Source organism: Spinacia oleracea, chromosome 3 (genome assembly GCF_020520425.1).
Source record: "Spinacia oleracea cultivar Varoflay chromosome 3, BTI_SOV_V1, whole genome shotgun sequence".
Lineage (NCBI taxonomy): Eukaryota > Viridiplantae > Streptophyta > Magnoliopsida > Caryophyllales > Amaranthaceae > Spinacia > Spinacia oleracea.
Window position 1 is genome coordinate 20,558,915 of NC_079489.1, and position 18,441 is coordinate 20,577,355.

Genomic DNA, 18,441 nt, shown 5'->3' on the forward strand with positions numbered 1-18,441 from the left:
TTGTCCTTTTTTGACCCAAACCTTGCACACATGACCCTTGCACACATGACCCTTGCACCATGAATGCATCAATAAAACTTCAGTGTTTTTCTTTCATTTCTCATCGTTTACTTTACGATTCTACCATTTTAACAGAAACTCAATAAATAAATAAAAACTAATGATTACATTGATTAGCCATTATAATAACTAAAATTTATTTTACAACTCAAAATTTGAGGAGCCTGAAGTTAAAAGATGCAAAAGTTCCCCCAAGAACCCCTACATTACCAATCATATCTATCACCATTCATAAGCAGAGGAAGGCACTTCATGCAAAGGATGTCCCTTTTGGTTTCTGTCAATGATCCTTCTTGCCAGAGAAACTTGCTTACCTATCACAAACACAAAGGCCTTCCCTACACCTCCAGCACCTCTTGCTGTTCTTCCAACACGCCGTACATATTCACTTGGATCACGAGGGTAGTCAAATAGTACAACATGATCCACACTGGGAAAGTCTATTCCTCGAGATGCTCTTCAACAATTTTCCAACACCCAAAAATTAGTTTCGGCCAATTAACTAAACTAAAACCTAAATAGAGAAGGGTCAATTTATTTTTGTTCAGAAGTATCTGTGACTAACCTGTCAGTACAAATTAGAAACAGAGAACGGTTTTCTGTAACCGGACTGAGGAACTCCTTCATATTCCTGAGCCTTGTTTCTTGCTCCAGAGCAGAATGAAATGGAAGAACCCGTATCTGATTTTCCTTTCTATCAAGACGCCTCAGGACATTCTCAACCTTTCGACAAGTCTCAATCTACAAATATTAAAGAGGGTATGAGAGAGGAATCCAAGGTGTGAGCCACCGAAAATGAAAGTAGCCAAGTTACCTTGTTGCAGAAGATAATAGTCCTAGAAACTCGACTCTCCTCTGCAAGCCTCAAAAGAGCAGACTTCTTATTGGAAAATGCTGTTTCTGGGGTCTTTTCTGACTCTTCATTTCCACTACAATCTACAAGAACCTGCTCAGCAACAATAACTGATTGAGTCTGCCACATTTTCATTTATTTTGGAAAATTTCAGATCACATAGGAAAAGAAATGGGGCCATGAGGCTGACTCTAGAGGCATGTAATTTCACTTACAAGTTACAACCTACAAGGAACAGTCTCTGTCCCAACTTATGCAATAGTACTTTCACGTTTTAGTCAAGGCAATATCTCTCTACCTTTAAGAATCAAAAGATGAACAAGTCGTTTTAGTCGAGCCTTTTTGGTTCTCTTAAAATTAAAAGCAAAAATCTCCTCATTTATGTTATTAAAGTTGAAGCTTCCATCTAGCATACTATGATAGTATGATACTACTAGCTGCCTGATGCATAAATTAAAGAATGACAATCAACAGATAGTCCCCAAAGAGGTTGCTGAAATAAATGTGATAGTACAATACCCACCTCTTCAAGGCCAGAACTCGTCCGGTGCATTCCAGGTCCCATGACTACCTCACTATCTGGGAAGGTCTCAACAAGTTTGTTATAAATTTCCACAGGTAATGTGGCAGTCACAAAGAGATACTGCGTAGTAACTGGTGCCTTGTTAGTTAGACTCAGCAAAGCTTGTTCAAAATCCTCATCATTATAGAGTATATCAACTTCATCCAACACAGCACTGTGACATTAATTTAAGAGTAAGATGAAAGTGAAACCACTCAGCTATTACTAGAGTAAGCTTAGAAGAACGAAAGCAAAGTGAAGGCAAATAAAATAAGCCCTTACTAAGGCCACCTGTTCAATAAATTCCACTAACCCAATAAGAAACAACCAGAGAATTCACAACAAAAACATTCCCCAGGACTTAATTGTGAATTTACATTACAAGACCATGTACTTTAAACTTAAATTTTCATATAAATTGACTAAGTTTGCTTGTGATGTGCTGATAGAAAGGACAAAAGGTAATTGTAACGAAAGGGAAATGTTCATAAAAGTTTGCATGTGTATCTCTTAGATATAACAGAATAAAATGTAAAAGAAAGTGTACAGGAAAACTTGGCATAACAACGAATTTAAAAACCACTCAGAAGTTAGACATAGAAAGCAAGGAACTTGCACCTATAAAAAGAACACTTTTTTTCTATTCATGGGAAGCTTGATGTTATCATATAAACTTGAGGCCTTGGCATTAACAATTGATATATAACAGTAACTTTTAATCCCATTAAGCAAGCACCTAATTGTATTACTGTTCCATCAATTTTATCTATAAACCTAATATACCGCCTGCAAGAAAGGTATATTGACAGCTTTGTTGATGGGTTAGCTGTTAGTCAATCAATAGACTACTAGACTATGCTGCCATCTTTTGTGAATCCTTGCAATGAATTTCATTACTCGTTCCTGCCCAAGACTTTTGTCTCATAAATCCAGGATGTGTATATATACAAGTAGTTAGTAATGATGGTTTTTCACTCTATCATACAGGTTAAACCATCAGCATTGGAGGACAATGTTAATAAAAAAAATATCCTTATATACTTCGAACACAGTGCGTCATCATCAGAGCAAAATTTTCATTTGTTTTCTCTTGTTTGTCTACAAGCTCTAAAATAATCACTTGATCATATTTCCCTCTAAGGCTTTAATAACCTAATCCTTACAAAGAGGACATTCACTTGCATTATGGCTGCAAGTGCAAATTGTACTTTCAACTCTCTTCTCTAGCAAGATCAACAGAAAATAAGGGAAAACAAAAGGCAAATAATTACAACTTCCATCTGTCATGTTCTTCAGAGTGCTCTAAAAGTTAAGAGTGTGCTTTGCATTATTTCTAACTCAATCGTGAACATTCATGCTAGAGGTGGAAAACTGGCCGTTCAAATTGGGTTTGATTTAGGTTAATTCAGTTTGGGTCATATTCGGGTGATGAGCCATTCCATTTCCTAAACATCAATTCAGTCGGGGTCATATTTGGGTCTGTTACAAAATTTAAACGCTTTGAAAAACTAATCAGTATTAGTAATAATAAATTTTGAATTGGGTCGAGTCAAAATGTTTAATTCTGGATAATTCAATTTTCTCAGATATAAGTCATATACCCATATCTATAATCCACAGCACAGCCAACAAAGTTCCAAAACTGGTAATTCAATAGCTAATGTTTTTTAAAAAGTGGTTGAGACTTGAGACAACCTTGCCACAGACAACAAACTAAACAAGAAGAAAAAGAGTGTTATTTGTTTGTAAGCACTTTAGGGGCAGTTTGGTTCAGCGCAAGGGAACGAGAGGTATCAAGAAAGATAAAGAAAACGAAAGAAATAAAAACCCCTTAAAACGCAGTAGGGAAAGTGGAGAAATTTCTAAACAATCTCCTTGATTGGCGAAATATGCCAATCATGTGGCATTTTCGTAAATATAATGAAATAATATACAATCTAAAAATATATACAAAGTTTAATTGTTAATTTTTTTTTAAAAAGAATAATTTTTGTTATAAAAGAGATTGTATATTTGATATACTGATATACATACTATATATTTTGATAATATATTTACTAAAATGCCCCTTGATATGCTTTGCTCGCCAATCAACAAGATTAACTGGGCGAAGCTCAGGAAAGTGAAAGGAATGCAAGCTTTGGTAAAGAAAAAAGAAAAAAAAAATTAAAGGTCATCTTCTGACTTCCAACCCCAGCCACTTCTCCCACATTTGTTCAAAGTTAATTTTTTTTCCCAATATCTTCCCCTCCACCCTTTAATCTCTCACTCCTCCATTTTCCTTTTACCTTAGTCAACTTCCAATTTTTTCCCCAATCTCTTCTCCTCTTTTAGGTCATGTTCTGGTGGGGTTGGGGTTGGGGTGGTTGTTGGGACCGATGCCAATTGGTGGTGATGTTGTGGTGGTGATGTTGTGGTGGTGATGGTGAGATAAGGGTGTCAAATTTGGGCGGTTGTTCAGGGTTCGGAAACTTAGGCCGTGGGGGTGAGAGTGAGGTGGCAACGGGTAGGCTGTAGGTGGTGGGAGTGTGGCGGTTGGTGAGTGTTGTTTCAAATGTTGAAGAAGAGAGCAAGCTCTTCATGGTGTTCAGGATCTTGATGGTTTGATGGTCAAGATAAAAATATTGAGCTATGCAAGTGTGAAGTACAATCCAGGTATGAGTCCATACACGGCAAAATGGACGGTTAGTTGTCGGAAAATGGAGGTTCCCGGAAGAGGGTGTGTTGAGAGTCTTGAGACTCCTTAAATAGGAGTTAGTGGCTAGTGAAGTGCTTAATGGGTCAGTTCGTGGCCAGTTAAGTTCCTAAGTTTAAGCCTTTAACATCAGTAGTTTAGTCAATAAACATGTGATTGTTTGTAAATAAGTGGTCCTAGTTTTTAGCTTTTACAGTTATTCATTATTCTATTTATCGTAGCTTGTACGTAATTCAGTGGAATGAAGTTGACTAGTTGAGATTATTTTCTATTTTCCCATTAAGCTTTTTACTTCATTTCCCAACAGTGAGGAGGTTAGGGGCTTGTGGAATGTAAAAGAGGATAGAGGGAAATGGGGTGTTACTCAGGTCCCAAGTTCCACTTGATGGGAAGAGTTTACGGGGAACTCCAAAAGGAAAAGTGGGGAAAGAGAAATTAAATACAAAGTACCTAACCAAACAGTCATTAACAGAAATGCGGGTTAGTTACCTTTTCCTTTTCTGATCCCCCCTACCAAACGCCCCCTAAATGGTTTCAAAGATTCTCTACTCTTTAGATAAATGCAACTCCAATTGGTTTCTTCACAAGAAATCTCAAGTGAATCCTCATCGACCACATGGTAAACAAGATAATAGATTGTCTCACGTAGAAGCAGGTGTAATCATTACTTTTACGAGAGATGATATTATAAAAATGCTCCTTTTACTGTCACATAAACACACACACACACACAAAGTTAACAAGGAATATATTGATTAATAGTTTAATACTTTTGAAGAAACTTCGAATAGTTTTTGACTATTCAGTAGCAAGTCTACAGCATCTGAACCACCCCATACCGGCCTTGACAGAATGTATACTGGGTTGTTTTTGTCTAGAAAAATAAACTACACAGAAGAAAGATCATATCGTCTTAAGAGAGAGAGAGGTAAGGAAATATACCATCTAAGATTTGTTAACTGCAAAAACCCTTCTTTGATTAAGTACATGAAACGACCCGGTGTGGCAATAAGCACGTCTAAATCCTGTTCAAGACTCTGCAACTGAGTTCGCTGTCGGAAACCTCCTGTTGCAACCATAGAGCGGAAGGGAACACCAAGTTTTGAGATGGATCGACAATTTTGCAGAACCTGCATTTAAACAAAGGAGAAATAGAGCGCAGGCTCAGTCTAACAACACCCAAAAACAAGATACTCTAGAACCATTGTCATAGAACCAGCCAAGAACAGGATTTTAGAATACACCTGACCAGTTATTCTAATTTTAGCCAAACATGCTCTATGCTTCCTGCATATCCTACCTTATGCAATTCAGAAATTGACATAAATTAGTGAGTCTTTAGTTAATAAGGAGTATATGCTTATCATATGTCCTGATGAAAAAAATAATCGAGATAAAAAACCATTAAACAAAGAAAAGGATGTGTTTCTTGAGTAGTTTTCGGGAAAAAAACAAGGATATTTTAGAGGATGTATGTCAATATGTGATCATTATTAGAACTTAGAAACATAAGAAATGCCTTATAAAAACCATTATGTTATGAATGAGCAATAACAGCCACAGGCGTAAAATACAGAATATAAGCATATAAAACACCAAAAGATGCACAAGAAAATAAGATGGGAGTCATGGCACATTATCAGCTTACCTGGGAAGCAAGCTCAGCAGTTGGGACTAATATTACAGCTCGTGGACTTTTTGGTGCCGACTTACTATGTCCTCCAAGCTCTTCTTGTCTAAGACGTTGAATAACTGGAGCAAGGTATGCCAATGTTTTTCCTGATCCACTTTGATCAGCTATAATGCAGCTCTTCCCTTCTACAACAGAACAATATGCCATTGCCTGCATTCAGAAATACCAAGTGATAGTAAGTCTAATAAAGTGTATATAGCAAAAATCTAGTACACAACACACAATGAACAACAATCAAAATCTAAAATTTGAAGAAGGCCGTTGTACACTTTTTAAGTATTTCCAAAGCATCAGTTGAGTGAAGTTTAAAGAGTGTTTCGCAAGTATTGCGAAGTACAATAAATGAGTTGGTATTAACCTATATTATGCAAGTACAGTGAGAATACAAAAGATGATAGGATAAATATGCATTAACCTATAATATTACTTAAGGAGGATACTATAATTGAACTAGCCGAATGAGGAAGGTAAGCAATATCTTTGGGACAGAGGGAGCATATTGTTTGAGACATCAATGGTCAAGCTGCATTTCAGCTGTTCAATCCCTAGTAAACCTAAAATATCATGTAGAAGATGTACTTGACTGTGTCTTTTGTCTACCCTTTAGGATTATTATAATAAATTTCAAGATCTCCATATGTGAGTTGTTTCTTTTTCCTGCCAATTTTGTCTAGGGATGGCTAAATGAAGAATAATCTTCCATAGAGTAAGATCAAGAATTTATTACCAGCAAAGGTCTAGAAACCCTTACTGAGTCACTTAAGTAATTTATCTATTTTTATGATACATTAAATCAGCTAATATGATGACTCGCCCAGTCAGTAAAGATGGATCACAGTAAGATTAACATCATGATGTTTGAGTTGAATCGGATTCCACATTGCCATTGAATCGGAAAAGAAGAGATCTAAAGAGACCTAGATACTTAGAGTGTGATTCTTTAGTCTAGGCCATGAATATAGGCCATAGACTAATCATCAAAAATTTGTATTTTAAAGGGTTTGAGACTTTCAGTAAACAGAGTTGGCTTTGCCATAAAAAAACAAAAAAAAAGAGCATCACTTTCTGTCATTTCCACTTGGACACTGAGGCTTTGAACATTTCACCTTTATGACTCTATGCAAACAGTGTCATGAAAAGCTAGTTCAAAATACGTAAACATAAGGGGTGCTCAAGTTCAACTCACACCTAAAACAAGGTTTCGTAAGTTAAAATATCGGATTAGTTCCAATAAGTTTGCATAAACAAATTTCAGGAGAATAGATATAGAACAAAGCCTAACTTCATAGGTTCACAGGCATGGCATAGATCATGAACTGGCAATAGCTTTCAGGGTAGCATTCTTAGAAGTTTGAATTCCCCCTCAACCAAGCTCCTCACAAGCAACTCTTACTGTACAGTTAATCTCGTTGAATAAAAGATCTTTTGAGCTGTAAGCTAGCGGAAAAAAAGAGCTATTTATTCACAAAAATTTCTATGGGCCTCATTAGTCATTTTTCTAGGTACTAAAATAAAATGTGAGGAGTTTTCTCAGTCACTCCCAAATCTAGAGCTTAGAATTGATGAAAGGCAGTTAGATATCTTATCTCCTTAAGGCTTCACATCTGTCTTTTTTAACAGAACCAAAAAGGTTACCTTAGGTATCTGTTAACGGACTGAATAATTTCTCACAGCACCCTGAATTTCCATGCTTCTTTTTTGACGTGGGGAATCAAGCTTCACACAAGTAAAACTGATTTAACTGTCCGACTCATTGAATAGACGATAGTTTTTCCTTTTAGCACCCTAGTCTTGTGCTCTCAGCTAACGTAAAGAAACCTTAATTCACCGAAATTGCTAGGTATCAGTCGTCATCCTTAATGGTACCATGATCAAATTCCAGTTGCCCATTCCCGACTTTCGGCTTATAATTGATGAAAAGAAAAGTTGGATGTCATATCTCCATTAAATAAGGCTTCACATCCCACGTATTTAATAGAATTATAGTACTGAAAAGGTCACAACAGCCACCGATCAATGGACAGAACGTAATACTCATAACACACTGAATTTTTCTGTGCTTTTCTAATGACAGATAACAGATGAACCATTGCCTTTCCAATAAAAGTCCATCACAAACTTAACCATAATCACAAAGGTAATATCTGTATATCTGACCTTGAACGCACACATATTGCATGCTGGAGTTTCTTAGAGGAACTAGGGTAATCGTATGGCATGGGCATGGAAAATACATCCATCCATATTAATTTGCATCTCAAATTTGAAAAGAAAAACTCCAAAACACAAGGTTCCTACAAATAAAGACTCAAAATAGCTATCAAACCCACTGAACCCACATGACCTTTTGCACACAAGATTCCACATCCAGGATCAATAAGCTGAAGATCTGCTAGAAAAGCATTAGAACATATTTTCTTTTTTCAAGTTCAAACTTCAGCAATTATGAAAAGGAGTCACTTTGAACCATTAAAATAAATGACACAATTGACAAAAAATCTACTGTTTGCAAGAACAAGAAAACACAAACTTCACTGGATGTTATACAACAGGTGTACATTATCAAAAAAAATATATATATACAACAGGTATACAAATTCTCTAAATAAGACAAGTAGCTTAAAAACTCTAAATGAACTTTTACAAGCAATCAAATTGATGTACCTGAACGTGTGAAGGGCGAACAAAGTCCTGTGCTCTCAGAGCCTCAATCATGTCATCGCCACAGCCTAATTCCCTAAATGATTTTCGGCTGAAAAAGTCACTCCCAGCATCATATTTACGAGTAGGTTTTGGGTCTCTTATTTCACCCCTATCACTACGTCTAGGTTCTCTACCATTCCATCCTTTTGAAAAAGTCAAGTTTTCCTTAGACTCGAAAGGTTTATTTGATGATTTATTGTCTATTAACTGCTCAATGCCACTCTTAACAGAAACGTTTTTATTTCTGATCCAGACGGCTTGAGGAGCCGACGATACAATAGGATCATCATCATCATCATCATATTCATCATCATCAGAGTCATCATCATCTAGTTCATCCATATCTGGTTCCTCGTACCTATGCTCGTTGGTTTTCTCCTTTTCCTTTGAAACCTTTCTTACAATGCTTTTTATCTTGACAGCTTTCAACCTTCCAACACCCTTGGACAATCTCAGAGTAGTAGTAGACGAAATACCATTTTTATGACCAACAGATGGAGGCTCACTGAGGCCACTGCCTATAAATAATAATACATAGAAAAGCATAAAAATGTTTATAATGAAATATAAACTCGAGGATTAAGATAAAAATGCGTAGTACTTTGATCTATCACAACTCATATCAGACACTTTGTAATAATCCAATTAAACGATTAATAGGGATCTTTGCATAAACCAGCTTAATGTGTGGGGTGTGTTGCAACTACAATAGGAATAGAACATCAAACGACACAATAAACTCTAAGGTTAATTCTCATTCATCACCATAGGCGAAAGGTTATGATTGTACAGAAATAACTCCCAAATAACGATGCAATACATCCTTAAAAACACCCTAACTTTCTCAGTAGAAAATTCCATTAGTTCATCCTTTAACAACAACTATTCAAGTCACACCTCCAACACCCTTTTTCCTTTTTTCCTTGTCTCCATATAGAGATGTCCCCAAATCTTCACACCACTTGACCTCAAACATGGAATTCCTGATTACCGGCATCTAAAAGTTAAACTTTACAGCAAACATTAACTAAAGTGTATAGATTCCGAAAAACCGCATAAATTATACTCCGTAAAATCTATATTATCCTTATCAAACAAGCTTAACATAACACTAGTTCATTAGACAAACTTTGCAAGCTGAAAAGATGTACCTCCTAGATTTTCCCTGGCACTCGAGGATTTATTCTGATTCTTACTAGGATTCCATGAAAGAACTTTCTTTGATGGAATTGAAGGCTCAACATCATCAACTCCACCCCACAGAATCACTCTCTCTCCACTCTTCTCATCAATCAACTCGTATGCCCCCGGCGTATCCATTGGCTTCTTCTTGTAACCAGCTCTAACCCTAAAATTCGCACTTCTGCGAAATCCGAAAATTGTTCAGATAATATAACTGCATACTCAAAATCAACTGGAAATGCATAATTACAAACTGTGGATGAATTTCAGCATGTGAATTGACGAGATATTGAGAAAGAACTGAAACCGGAAAAGAAATTGAAGTTCAGACCTTGTATTTGGCGAGGAAATGGCGGGAATGGCGGGAAGCTTCGGCTTTGCGGAAAGTTGAGGACGCCATGGCTGAAATGAACGGAAGTTCTGTGAAAGTAGTGATATGAATTCCTGTGGAGGAGAAGTGAAGAGGCTGTGCAAAGATGATGAGGTCGCCGCCATGGATGAACTTCTGAGCTCGTTTTGCTACCTTTAAGTTTCTCTGTCCTACAGTGTTGAAGAAGGAAGAGTGAACTCCTTGCTGTGTGTGCCTGTCTTGCCCTCTGTTCGTTCGGGAGCAAATGAGATAACATGGTTAATTGGTTACTCACTCCGTTGGGTAGATATTTTAATAAGTAAATAAATATGGACTATGTTATTTTGGGGTAAGAGTTACGGTGGTTTTCTGAAATTATTTGTTTAATACGATGGTGGGTCATGTGGTAAATTAGATGTATTATTTAATTAGAGAGTGAGATTGATAAGTTACTAAAAATGTCAAGTGTATCTCTTAACTAAATACGGCCGGAAAAAAAAAGTGTATCTCTCAAATACATACAGAGGGAGTATCAAAGAGGGGAGACGAATAGCGTGGCATTTGATTTTTATTCATTTAATCTCAAAGTTTATTCATTTAAATCACTTTTTTATTTTCACTTTTCTCCCTTACCAATTTAATTAAGAAAATACCATGTTATTTACATTATTCATAAATCACAATTATTGATAAATATTTTGGAAAATTAGTGACATAATTATTTCTTTGGGACGGTAAACAAAGGCTCCCCCATTAAGGGGGTGGGTTTGACTCTTTGGTTAGGATATGTTTGAAGGAAAAAAAAGCCCCGAAGTTTATACCCGATTCTACATGGACGGTATCACGTGAATGAGTTTTTACATCAATGTAAAAATTGGGAATAATTTGATTTTAGCCATTTTTAAAGTAACCGTTCAATAAGTTGAATAAAAAAAAAGGTTAATTTCAATTAAAATTAGCTGAAGCAAACAGAGACAGAGTAGAGATTGGAGAGCCCCAATCTTGTATTCTTGTACACATGTTACATTGTTACATGTACAATTAGAGCAAGCTATGTGTACCTAATATTTCATTTATCTTATTCAATAATTTTTGCTCATTTGTAGATTTAGAAATGAGAAGAACAAATATAATCTTGGTTAACTTATAAATAAATATAATTCTTTATTGGTACTGAAATAGGATTAGCTGGTACCCAAATAAGTAGATACAGAGTACAATTTTATAAGTACCAAATAGAGTTTTCTAGGCTTGCTGAAGTGCATGCTTCTGCATACTGCATTCCTTTACAGCCATTGATTCAACATACTAGACACCGCATTTCAACCATTTTCAGTACATATGCTTGGCCTCTAGCTATACACTTCTAAATTTACAGTACAAATGCTTGGCCTCTAGCTCTACACTTCCAAATTTAAATCAATGGACCTGTATAATCCACAGACTCGTTGAACATTGAAGCTTTCCAACAAAAACTAAAGCGCGCTTAACACAAGCATAAATGCTATTAAGTAAACAAATTCCAATTTTAACTACAATAGGTACGCGCGTCTACATCCCCTCGAGAAATCTATATTGTCTTTCAAACAGACGAAGAAAACATTTTTATTGATATAGAATATCAAGTACGAAGTACATGGTATTTGAGCATTTGGTATGTATTTCTGTGGTATCATGTGCCAACACTAGCTATATTGGTATTTTTTTTGGGGTGGGGGAGTGAAGGGTGTGTGTGTAGAAAATTGAATGTGGGTTTCAAAGATGTTGAAAAACCAAATTGTGACAAGTTCTGTCACAAGGATAAGGGCAGTCAATGATTTTGGTCTCAGCTCGATCAAAATACCAGTTGCCGACTGCGTCTGCGATCCCCTGCATATTATGAATAACTTATGTTAGCACAATTCGTGGACTGTGAACAATGGTGCACCAAAAGAACATATGTGTACAACCAAAAGAACATGCCATATTTATTATACTTTTTTGTTATAAAAAAATAATATATTATTTTACTTTTTATTATATAAATATAAATATGTTCATGTGCGTTCTTTTTACATCAGGTATTGTTCTTTTAGCTATGTACTTCAGTACTTGTGTTCTTTAAGGTGCACCATGGCCACCTTCTAAATTGCGATATTAGCATGCTTGTCCAGAAAGTAAACAAAAAGGGCATTTTTGTATACTTATGGGGCACAAATGGAATGACAAGAGTGGATATTGGATGACAATATTATTCAATCCATGCAAATATGCAATAGCTCAAGGAGTTAGAAACATGTATTGTTTTTCTTGGAGAAAAGCACAATGGCCAGCCTAATATACCCACAGTTGAAGTTCAATCCTTTTACCTATATAACTATATTGGCTACATACAAAGTACGGCGTATAAATTAAGGAACTACAAGGGCCATTAATAAAAGGCAATGCATGCTGTATCATTGACCATAACAAAACTACGAGAGATAAAGAGGATTACATACTTTATTTCCGATATGAGGTGAACCGGGAGCACGCCATGTATCCTGTCTCTCAGTCTGGCCATGAGCGAAGCATGAATTAATGAAATACCCGTTCTTTCTGAACTTGCCAAAGCGCGTTATTGCACCCAGCATCTGTCTTCTAAAACCTGTTTCAAATGGTTCATTCCAGTGTCAATGATATGTGCCAATGGAAGCCTATCAAAAAAGAAAGAAAAACTAACAAAAACATCGGGGAAAAAGATCGATAAGACAGCAAGTGAAAAAAAGAGGTGACCTTGGAGAAATCGCATTTGTGGAGCACTGCAGTGTGCATTATTCAACTTGCAAGCATACCATTTTCCTTGAGGATCAGAAGATGCAGGAGCCAAACTTGCCTGAATCTGGTTGAAGCAAAATTTAGGATCATAGGTGGGTGAGTTTTAAATCTTAATTTAAGGCCAATTTTTATTTTTTCTAGTATAAATTTGAACAAAATACAGTAATGGTTTGCAGGCACATTTATGCAGTCTTTGATCGTTGCCGACAAGACATTGCCGGGATCATTTTATCATGAATGAACAAGAACTTGAGAGCTACTTCCTAAATGTACTACATCCTTGCAAGAGGTGATAATGAATATTAACGGGTATATTACTATAAAGTTATGCTATATTGACTGGCCTTATTTATGGAATGGGTACGTTCTCACTTATTGACAAAACAGAAAACGGCAGGAGAACAGACCAAAGCCGTGCAACAGGTGATAATAAATCCACAAATCCAATGTTATCCATTCCTAAGTTCTTTGGTAACTAGCTGATTCCATATTTATCTCTACACTTTCCCCGTAGTCCACTAGTAGTCTGGTACCCTAACTAGTAATTACACTTAGAATATACAGGTTGTCCACACTGCTGCACTTTGACAGACATATTGTTCATCTTAAACAGATTCAAGTCAAAGACGAAAACGCCAAAAATTAAGACTCACCTGCCATGCATCATATGCTGCATTAACGAGAAATAATGGCGTCTTTACATCTGCTATTAAACGATGGGGGAAGAAGCACTGACAAGAGAATGAACGTTAACAAGATGTTAGGCTTAGGACAGGAAATAAAACAAAGGTTTTTAATCCTATTATTAATGCAGATTACATGCTTGCTAGAAAGATGTGTTACCATGATTGGATTTAGGCGACTAGTACAGCTGCGAGGAAGGTGTGGACCCACACCCTGCAATATTCACAAGATGGCCATGCATTAGTATCTAATAAATGTAAAGCCAAAGAGATAATGTAATTGTAATGTAATCGTAATATAATCGTAGATATTCTTATGTATATCGTAGATTGTTTTAATGTAAACGTAATAAGAATATCTACGATTATTTACATAATCTATCAGTTGCATATGAGTTAACATATCTACTAATGTCAATTAAGAATAATACCTGCAACCGAACAAGACTCCCGAATAATTTTCTCATAGTGCGATGACCCGCCACGTCAATTCTGTGAAACCAAATACAACAATATGTATCAAGAATGCCAGATGTGTAAGAGAAAATATATGTTCAATACAATATATATTTGCGTATTACATTGAAGCTTTCGTTTTTTTTCTTTTGTTAACAAGCTCTTTCAACCATTCCTTATTCCATTTTCTGCTTTCCCTTTCAGCAATGATCATGATGCAAAAAAAAAAAAGTACATTTGCCAACTACATTTATCAGAATAATATTGTCATAGATTGTCATACTTTGTTTATAAGATTAGTACAATTTACACCATTTGAATATTATTGAAAGACAGTTACAAAAGCTTATAAACAGTAGAATACTGTATCGTGATTAAACTATGAATGAAGGACATGATTAGTTGATTAGTATTCGGTTACTTAAAATTAAGGCTCTTACGCATCAAGGAACAACCCAGCATCACTTAGGCACTTGACTCTTGTATGTCCTGGGAACAATGAACGGAACTCATCACAATGAAGAATCGATGCCACACCTCCAGCCGAACATCCAGAGAGTAGAGCCTATAAAAAGAATAGTTAACTTTTGCAGAACCCCAGACACGCATGGTTCCTTCTAGAACAAAAGAAAATCATTACCTGATTTGCATACCTCATTCCTAGCGACTTTAATTCTTCCATAGCAGCTGAATATATGCGCTGTCCTCTAAAGTACAATTGTGCTTTCTACAGAAACAATATTACATTGATAAATCTTAAGGTAGCAAGAGTATCTGTATTCTTGATAATGCAAATATTACTAACAAATATACGAAGTATGTAGTTAGGAATTAGGACAGATTTTAACTGGCTAGTTTGTCAAAATAGACCTTCTGTTATCAATTTTCTTGTGACCTTTTTGAGTTTTCTATCTTTTGGTCTTTCAGTGGTTTTATGGTATCTTCAATTTCTTTCAATAAACATAGACCCTGGTTATACAAACCTCATTTTGGCTGTCCCCACTGAATGAGCCGCCATCACAATAACGAATCTTCACTCGGTTCCAATTGTAAAAATCTGCAGAAAACCATTGAATCATAATTGAAGCACAATAACTGTTAGAACTAGAACAGAAATCCAACAGAGACCAGAAAGAAAAAAGAAAATCTGCTGGTGACAAAATATTTACCAGGATTTTCTGAAAGCTTATTGCTAAGTAATCCCGGAAATGCTAAGAATTTCTCCATGTACTTTGAGGAACCATGACGTGTTTTCTTTCTATATACACAATTTCTGATTGTATCACACCATCCTCCCCCCTGTTAATTATCATCTCAAGCGACAAAATCAGTAGTGCAACCAACATGGGGGGAAATAGATTCCAACTTGTAGAGCATATTAGCTGAAAAGCAGCAATGCTAGCAAGATGTCGCTGAATAGTCAAGATTTTTAACGCACCTCAAGTTGAACTAGCCAACTGTTTGCCCCTGATCCGTATCCCCGGTGGAGATGGTAACCCGGTAATGATCCATCCAAGCAGACTGCATGTCAAAACAAATAAAATTTATAAACATAAAAAGCAACTATGCTTGTTGGGTCTTTCGTGTCTGAATAAGGTGAAAGACACTTGGACTATTCATAAAAGTGTCAGACTCAGGTATAGATCCAACAGTGACACAGAAACTTCAAAACTTGAAGATATGGGGAACCAATTAATACGAGACTTCAAAGTTATGATTTGGACATGCGATTCTATCTAACTGGGTAGTGGCTAGCATTAAGGTGTCCACAGTCCACACTCATTCATGAGTGTAAACTCTGTCAAGTTGTATGCTGAATTGAGCTAAAACAAAGGATCAGAACAGCTATGGAGGGGTTGAGTAAAAGTGACTGAAATAGTGAAATGTGATTCATGTACTTCAAAGAACTGATAAATTATTAGTGTAAAATAGAAAGCCCTTCTAGTAACCAAATGTTAATGTCCAAGTTATCGTGGCGTGATCCAATCAATAACGATTTTTTCCAGATTATAGTCCCTTCCCAAACATGAAGCTGGCATTGATGATTAAATTGCACAATTGCCATTAAACTTCTCCTTTGTCCTCTAAATTACCAAGTTCTTTCCTAGCTAATGCATCTTATTACTCATCCAATTACCCAAAGGCAATAATGTGTATATGCAGCTTAACTAAAACTAGCATAACAACTCCTTAGAACTGTAATCACCCACAGGACAAATCACAAAACTCAGCATTGAAGCTCTACAATTCAATCACAAGCATCGAGAAGTCGGCATCCACCCCCAGCAACATATTTGCATCAAGGAATTGAACTAAAACCGTAAGAAAAATCATTCATTCAAGCCACTCAACAGAAAAACAAATGCTCAACCAGAAAAACCCAGAAAAAACCAATCAACTGACAAATACAGAAACAAAAACTATGATTCAAAAGACAAATTAAAAGAGAAAAAACAAATTTATTGATAATTATGAGATAAAAAATATAGAAATGAAGAGTATACCAGCTCCTTTAGCAGCAGCAGAAGAAATGAGAGTGAGACCCACCATAAGAGGTTTATTATCAAGAACCCACCCATACTTCTGCTCATCATAAGCAACCATCTCTGTCACATTTAATCCCTCAAAACAATCCACTTTTTGCCATGAAATTAACACAATTATAACACCTAAAACCCAGAAAATCTTCATGGGTTTTACTAAAAATAACCTCAAATTTCCCAGTTTAGGCATCATAATTCCTGCTTAATCTCACTTAAAAAATTAAATTAAAAAAATTCCCTTTTTTAGAGCAAGATTTTTTCATTGATGAAAAGGAGATTTAATTTGAGTTTTAATAAGCACAAAAAATGAATGTGAAATGGGCGCCACCAAGAAAAGGACAAAGGCCGGGAGGTGAAAAATGTGATTGCATTGCAGCTGGACTTTACAGTTGTTGTTCACGGAATTGATGGTATGTTAGTTATTACTGTATTAATTAGTAATTATATTATAAAGCATTAATTTATAATGGGCGAAATTCCCGGGTAAAATCTTTGTCATTCTTCTTGGTAAAAGGAGTGTCAAAACCGAAATTAGCAGACATAAGTATATTGTTTTTGGTAAAGAAATCTAGTATTTGTATTGTCGGTGACATCTTTCTAGGAAAAGTGATGACTTGATGAGTTGATATTTGATGGTGGTGCTAATGTGCTATGGTGGAATTATGGTACTTTGGTAGGGTATTAGATCTTAGGTTTCATGGCCACCAGTTGGGCTTCTTTGTCTACAAAATTGAGGGGTCCTAAGTCTTCACTGATCGAAAGAAAACAACAAATTGTTTGACATGTGTTCGATGAACGAACGTCAAGGCGGGCCGCATGGGTGGTAGCTTACTGGTCAAACGTAGGGTGCAAATGAGCCGAGTTTCAATAAACTACTCGCGTTCAGGCTTAATTAAAGCTCGTTCATGTTCTTTTGTTTAATAAATGAGGCTAAGGTTGAACAAATTTTGAAGCTCGTTTAATAAACGAGCTTGAACATGAACATATGTATGCTCGTTCATTTATGTTAATGAACAACTCGTTTATTTATGTTCATTAACACGCTCATCTATTTGGGTCATAATCAAATTTTTCATACATAATTGTATGATCATAGATAAAAATCGTATTCTGGCTTTAATTTTAACAACCAAAAAATATATATATCATAGAATAAAACTATTTTGAATTTAAATGGCTAAATTAGTGCACGCTCAAGATTATGTTATCAAATGGTTAAACTTTAAAGTGCAAAGCTCCTCAACATCCTCCCGCAATCGTAAAGGCAGTTTCACGAACGTTTGCGATTGAAAACATAAAAGTATCCTACTGGTTAGCACCAGATCAATCGGATGAACTAGTACTTCTTCATCTTCATTGAAGTCAATATGCACAACTTTGTGATGTCGACTCCAATAAAAAAAACCTTAAGCAAGAACGTCATTCTTTTCGAACCTGCAATTTATTTTTCTATCCCTTGATGAGAATGTCTTTCTATTCGAATTCACCAAACATCTCAACATAACAAGAACACCCTTTTTTTCGAACCGGTTAGTTTCTCTTCTCTTGAGAGAAATCATGCTCAATCCATCATTGGTTTTCTCTCTCTTTATGAGAACGTCTCTCTTTTCGAACTCACCAAAAATCTCAACATAACGAGAAACCCTTCTTTCCGAACCCGTTAGTTTCTCTACTCTTGAGCGAAATCATGCTCAATCAGTCATTGGTTTTTCGAAGGAAAACCAATCTCAAATCCTTCTTTGGATTTTTGAAGCAAAACCAAACTCAGATTTGTACTCGAGTTGGATGTGATCCCAAGTACAAGTCTTTTCTCCAACACAAACTCATCTTCTACCTATTATTCACAGCGGAAGTATTATATTAACT

General features: G+C 36.0%; 2 protein-coding genes across 2 annotated transcripts; both read right to left on the reverse strand.

Annotated features, from left to right (window-relative positions):
• Window positions 1-64: 64 nt before the first annotated feature.
• LOC110805793 (DEAD-box ATP-dependent RNA helicase 50) lies at window positions 65-10,362 on the reverse strand. Its single transcript, XM_022011409.2, has 9 exons — window positions 10,080-10,362; window positions 9,718-9,929; window positions 8,528-9,084; window positions 5,819-6,013; window positions 5,113-5,300; window positions 1,437-1,650; window positions 875-1,006; window positions 626-801; window positions 65-517 (listed from the first exon to the last, which is right to left on the reverse strand). Exons 1-9 carry the CDS (start codon window positions 10,241-10,243, stop codon window positions 283-285), a joined length of 2,073 nt encoding a protein of 690 aa, XP_021867101.1. The 5' UTR covers window positions 10,244-10,362; the 3' UTR covers window positions 65-282.
• An 874-nt stretch (window positions 10,363-11,236) lies between these two features.
• LOC110805802 (pectin acetylesterase 10) lies at window positions 11,237-16,949 on the reverse strand. The gene is made up of 12 exons (XM_022011419.2): window positions 16,537-16,949; window positions 15,471-15,553; window positions 15,202-15,331; window positions 15,016-15,089; window positions 14,673-14,759; window positions 14,473-14,597; window positions 14,008-14,068; window positions 13,737-13,790; window positions 13,547-13,624; window positions 12,852-12,957; window positions 12,578-12,723; window positions 11,237-11,966 (listed from the first exon to the last, which is right to left on the reverse strand). Exons 1-12 carry the CDS (start codon window positions 16,766-16,768, stop codon window positions 11,853-11,855), a joined length of 1,290 nt encoding a protein of 429 aa, XP_021867111.1. The 5' UTR covers window positions 16,769-16,949; the 3' UTR covers window positions 11,237-11,852.
• Between the last annotated feature and the right edge of the window lie 1,492 nt (window positions 16,950-18,441).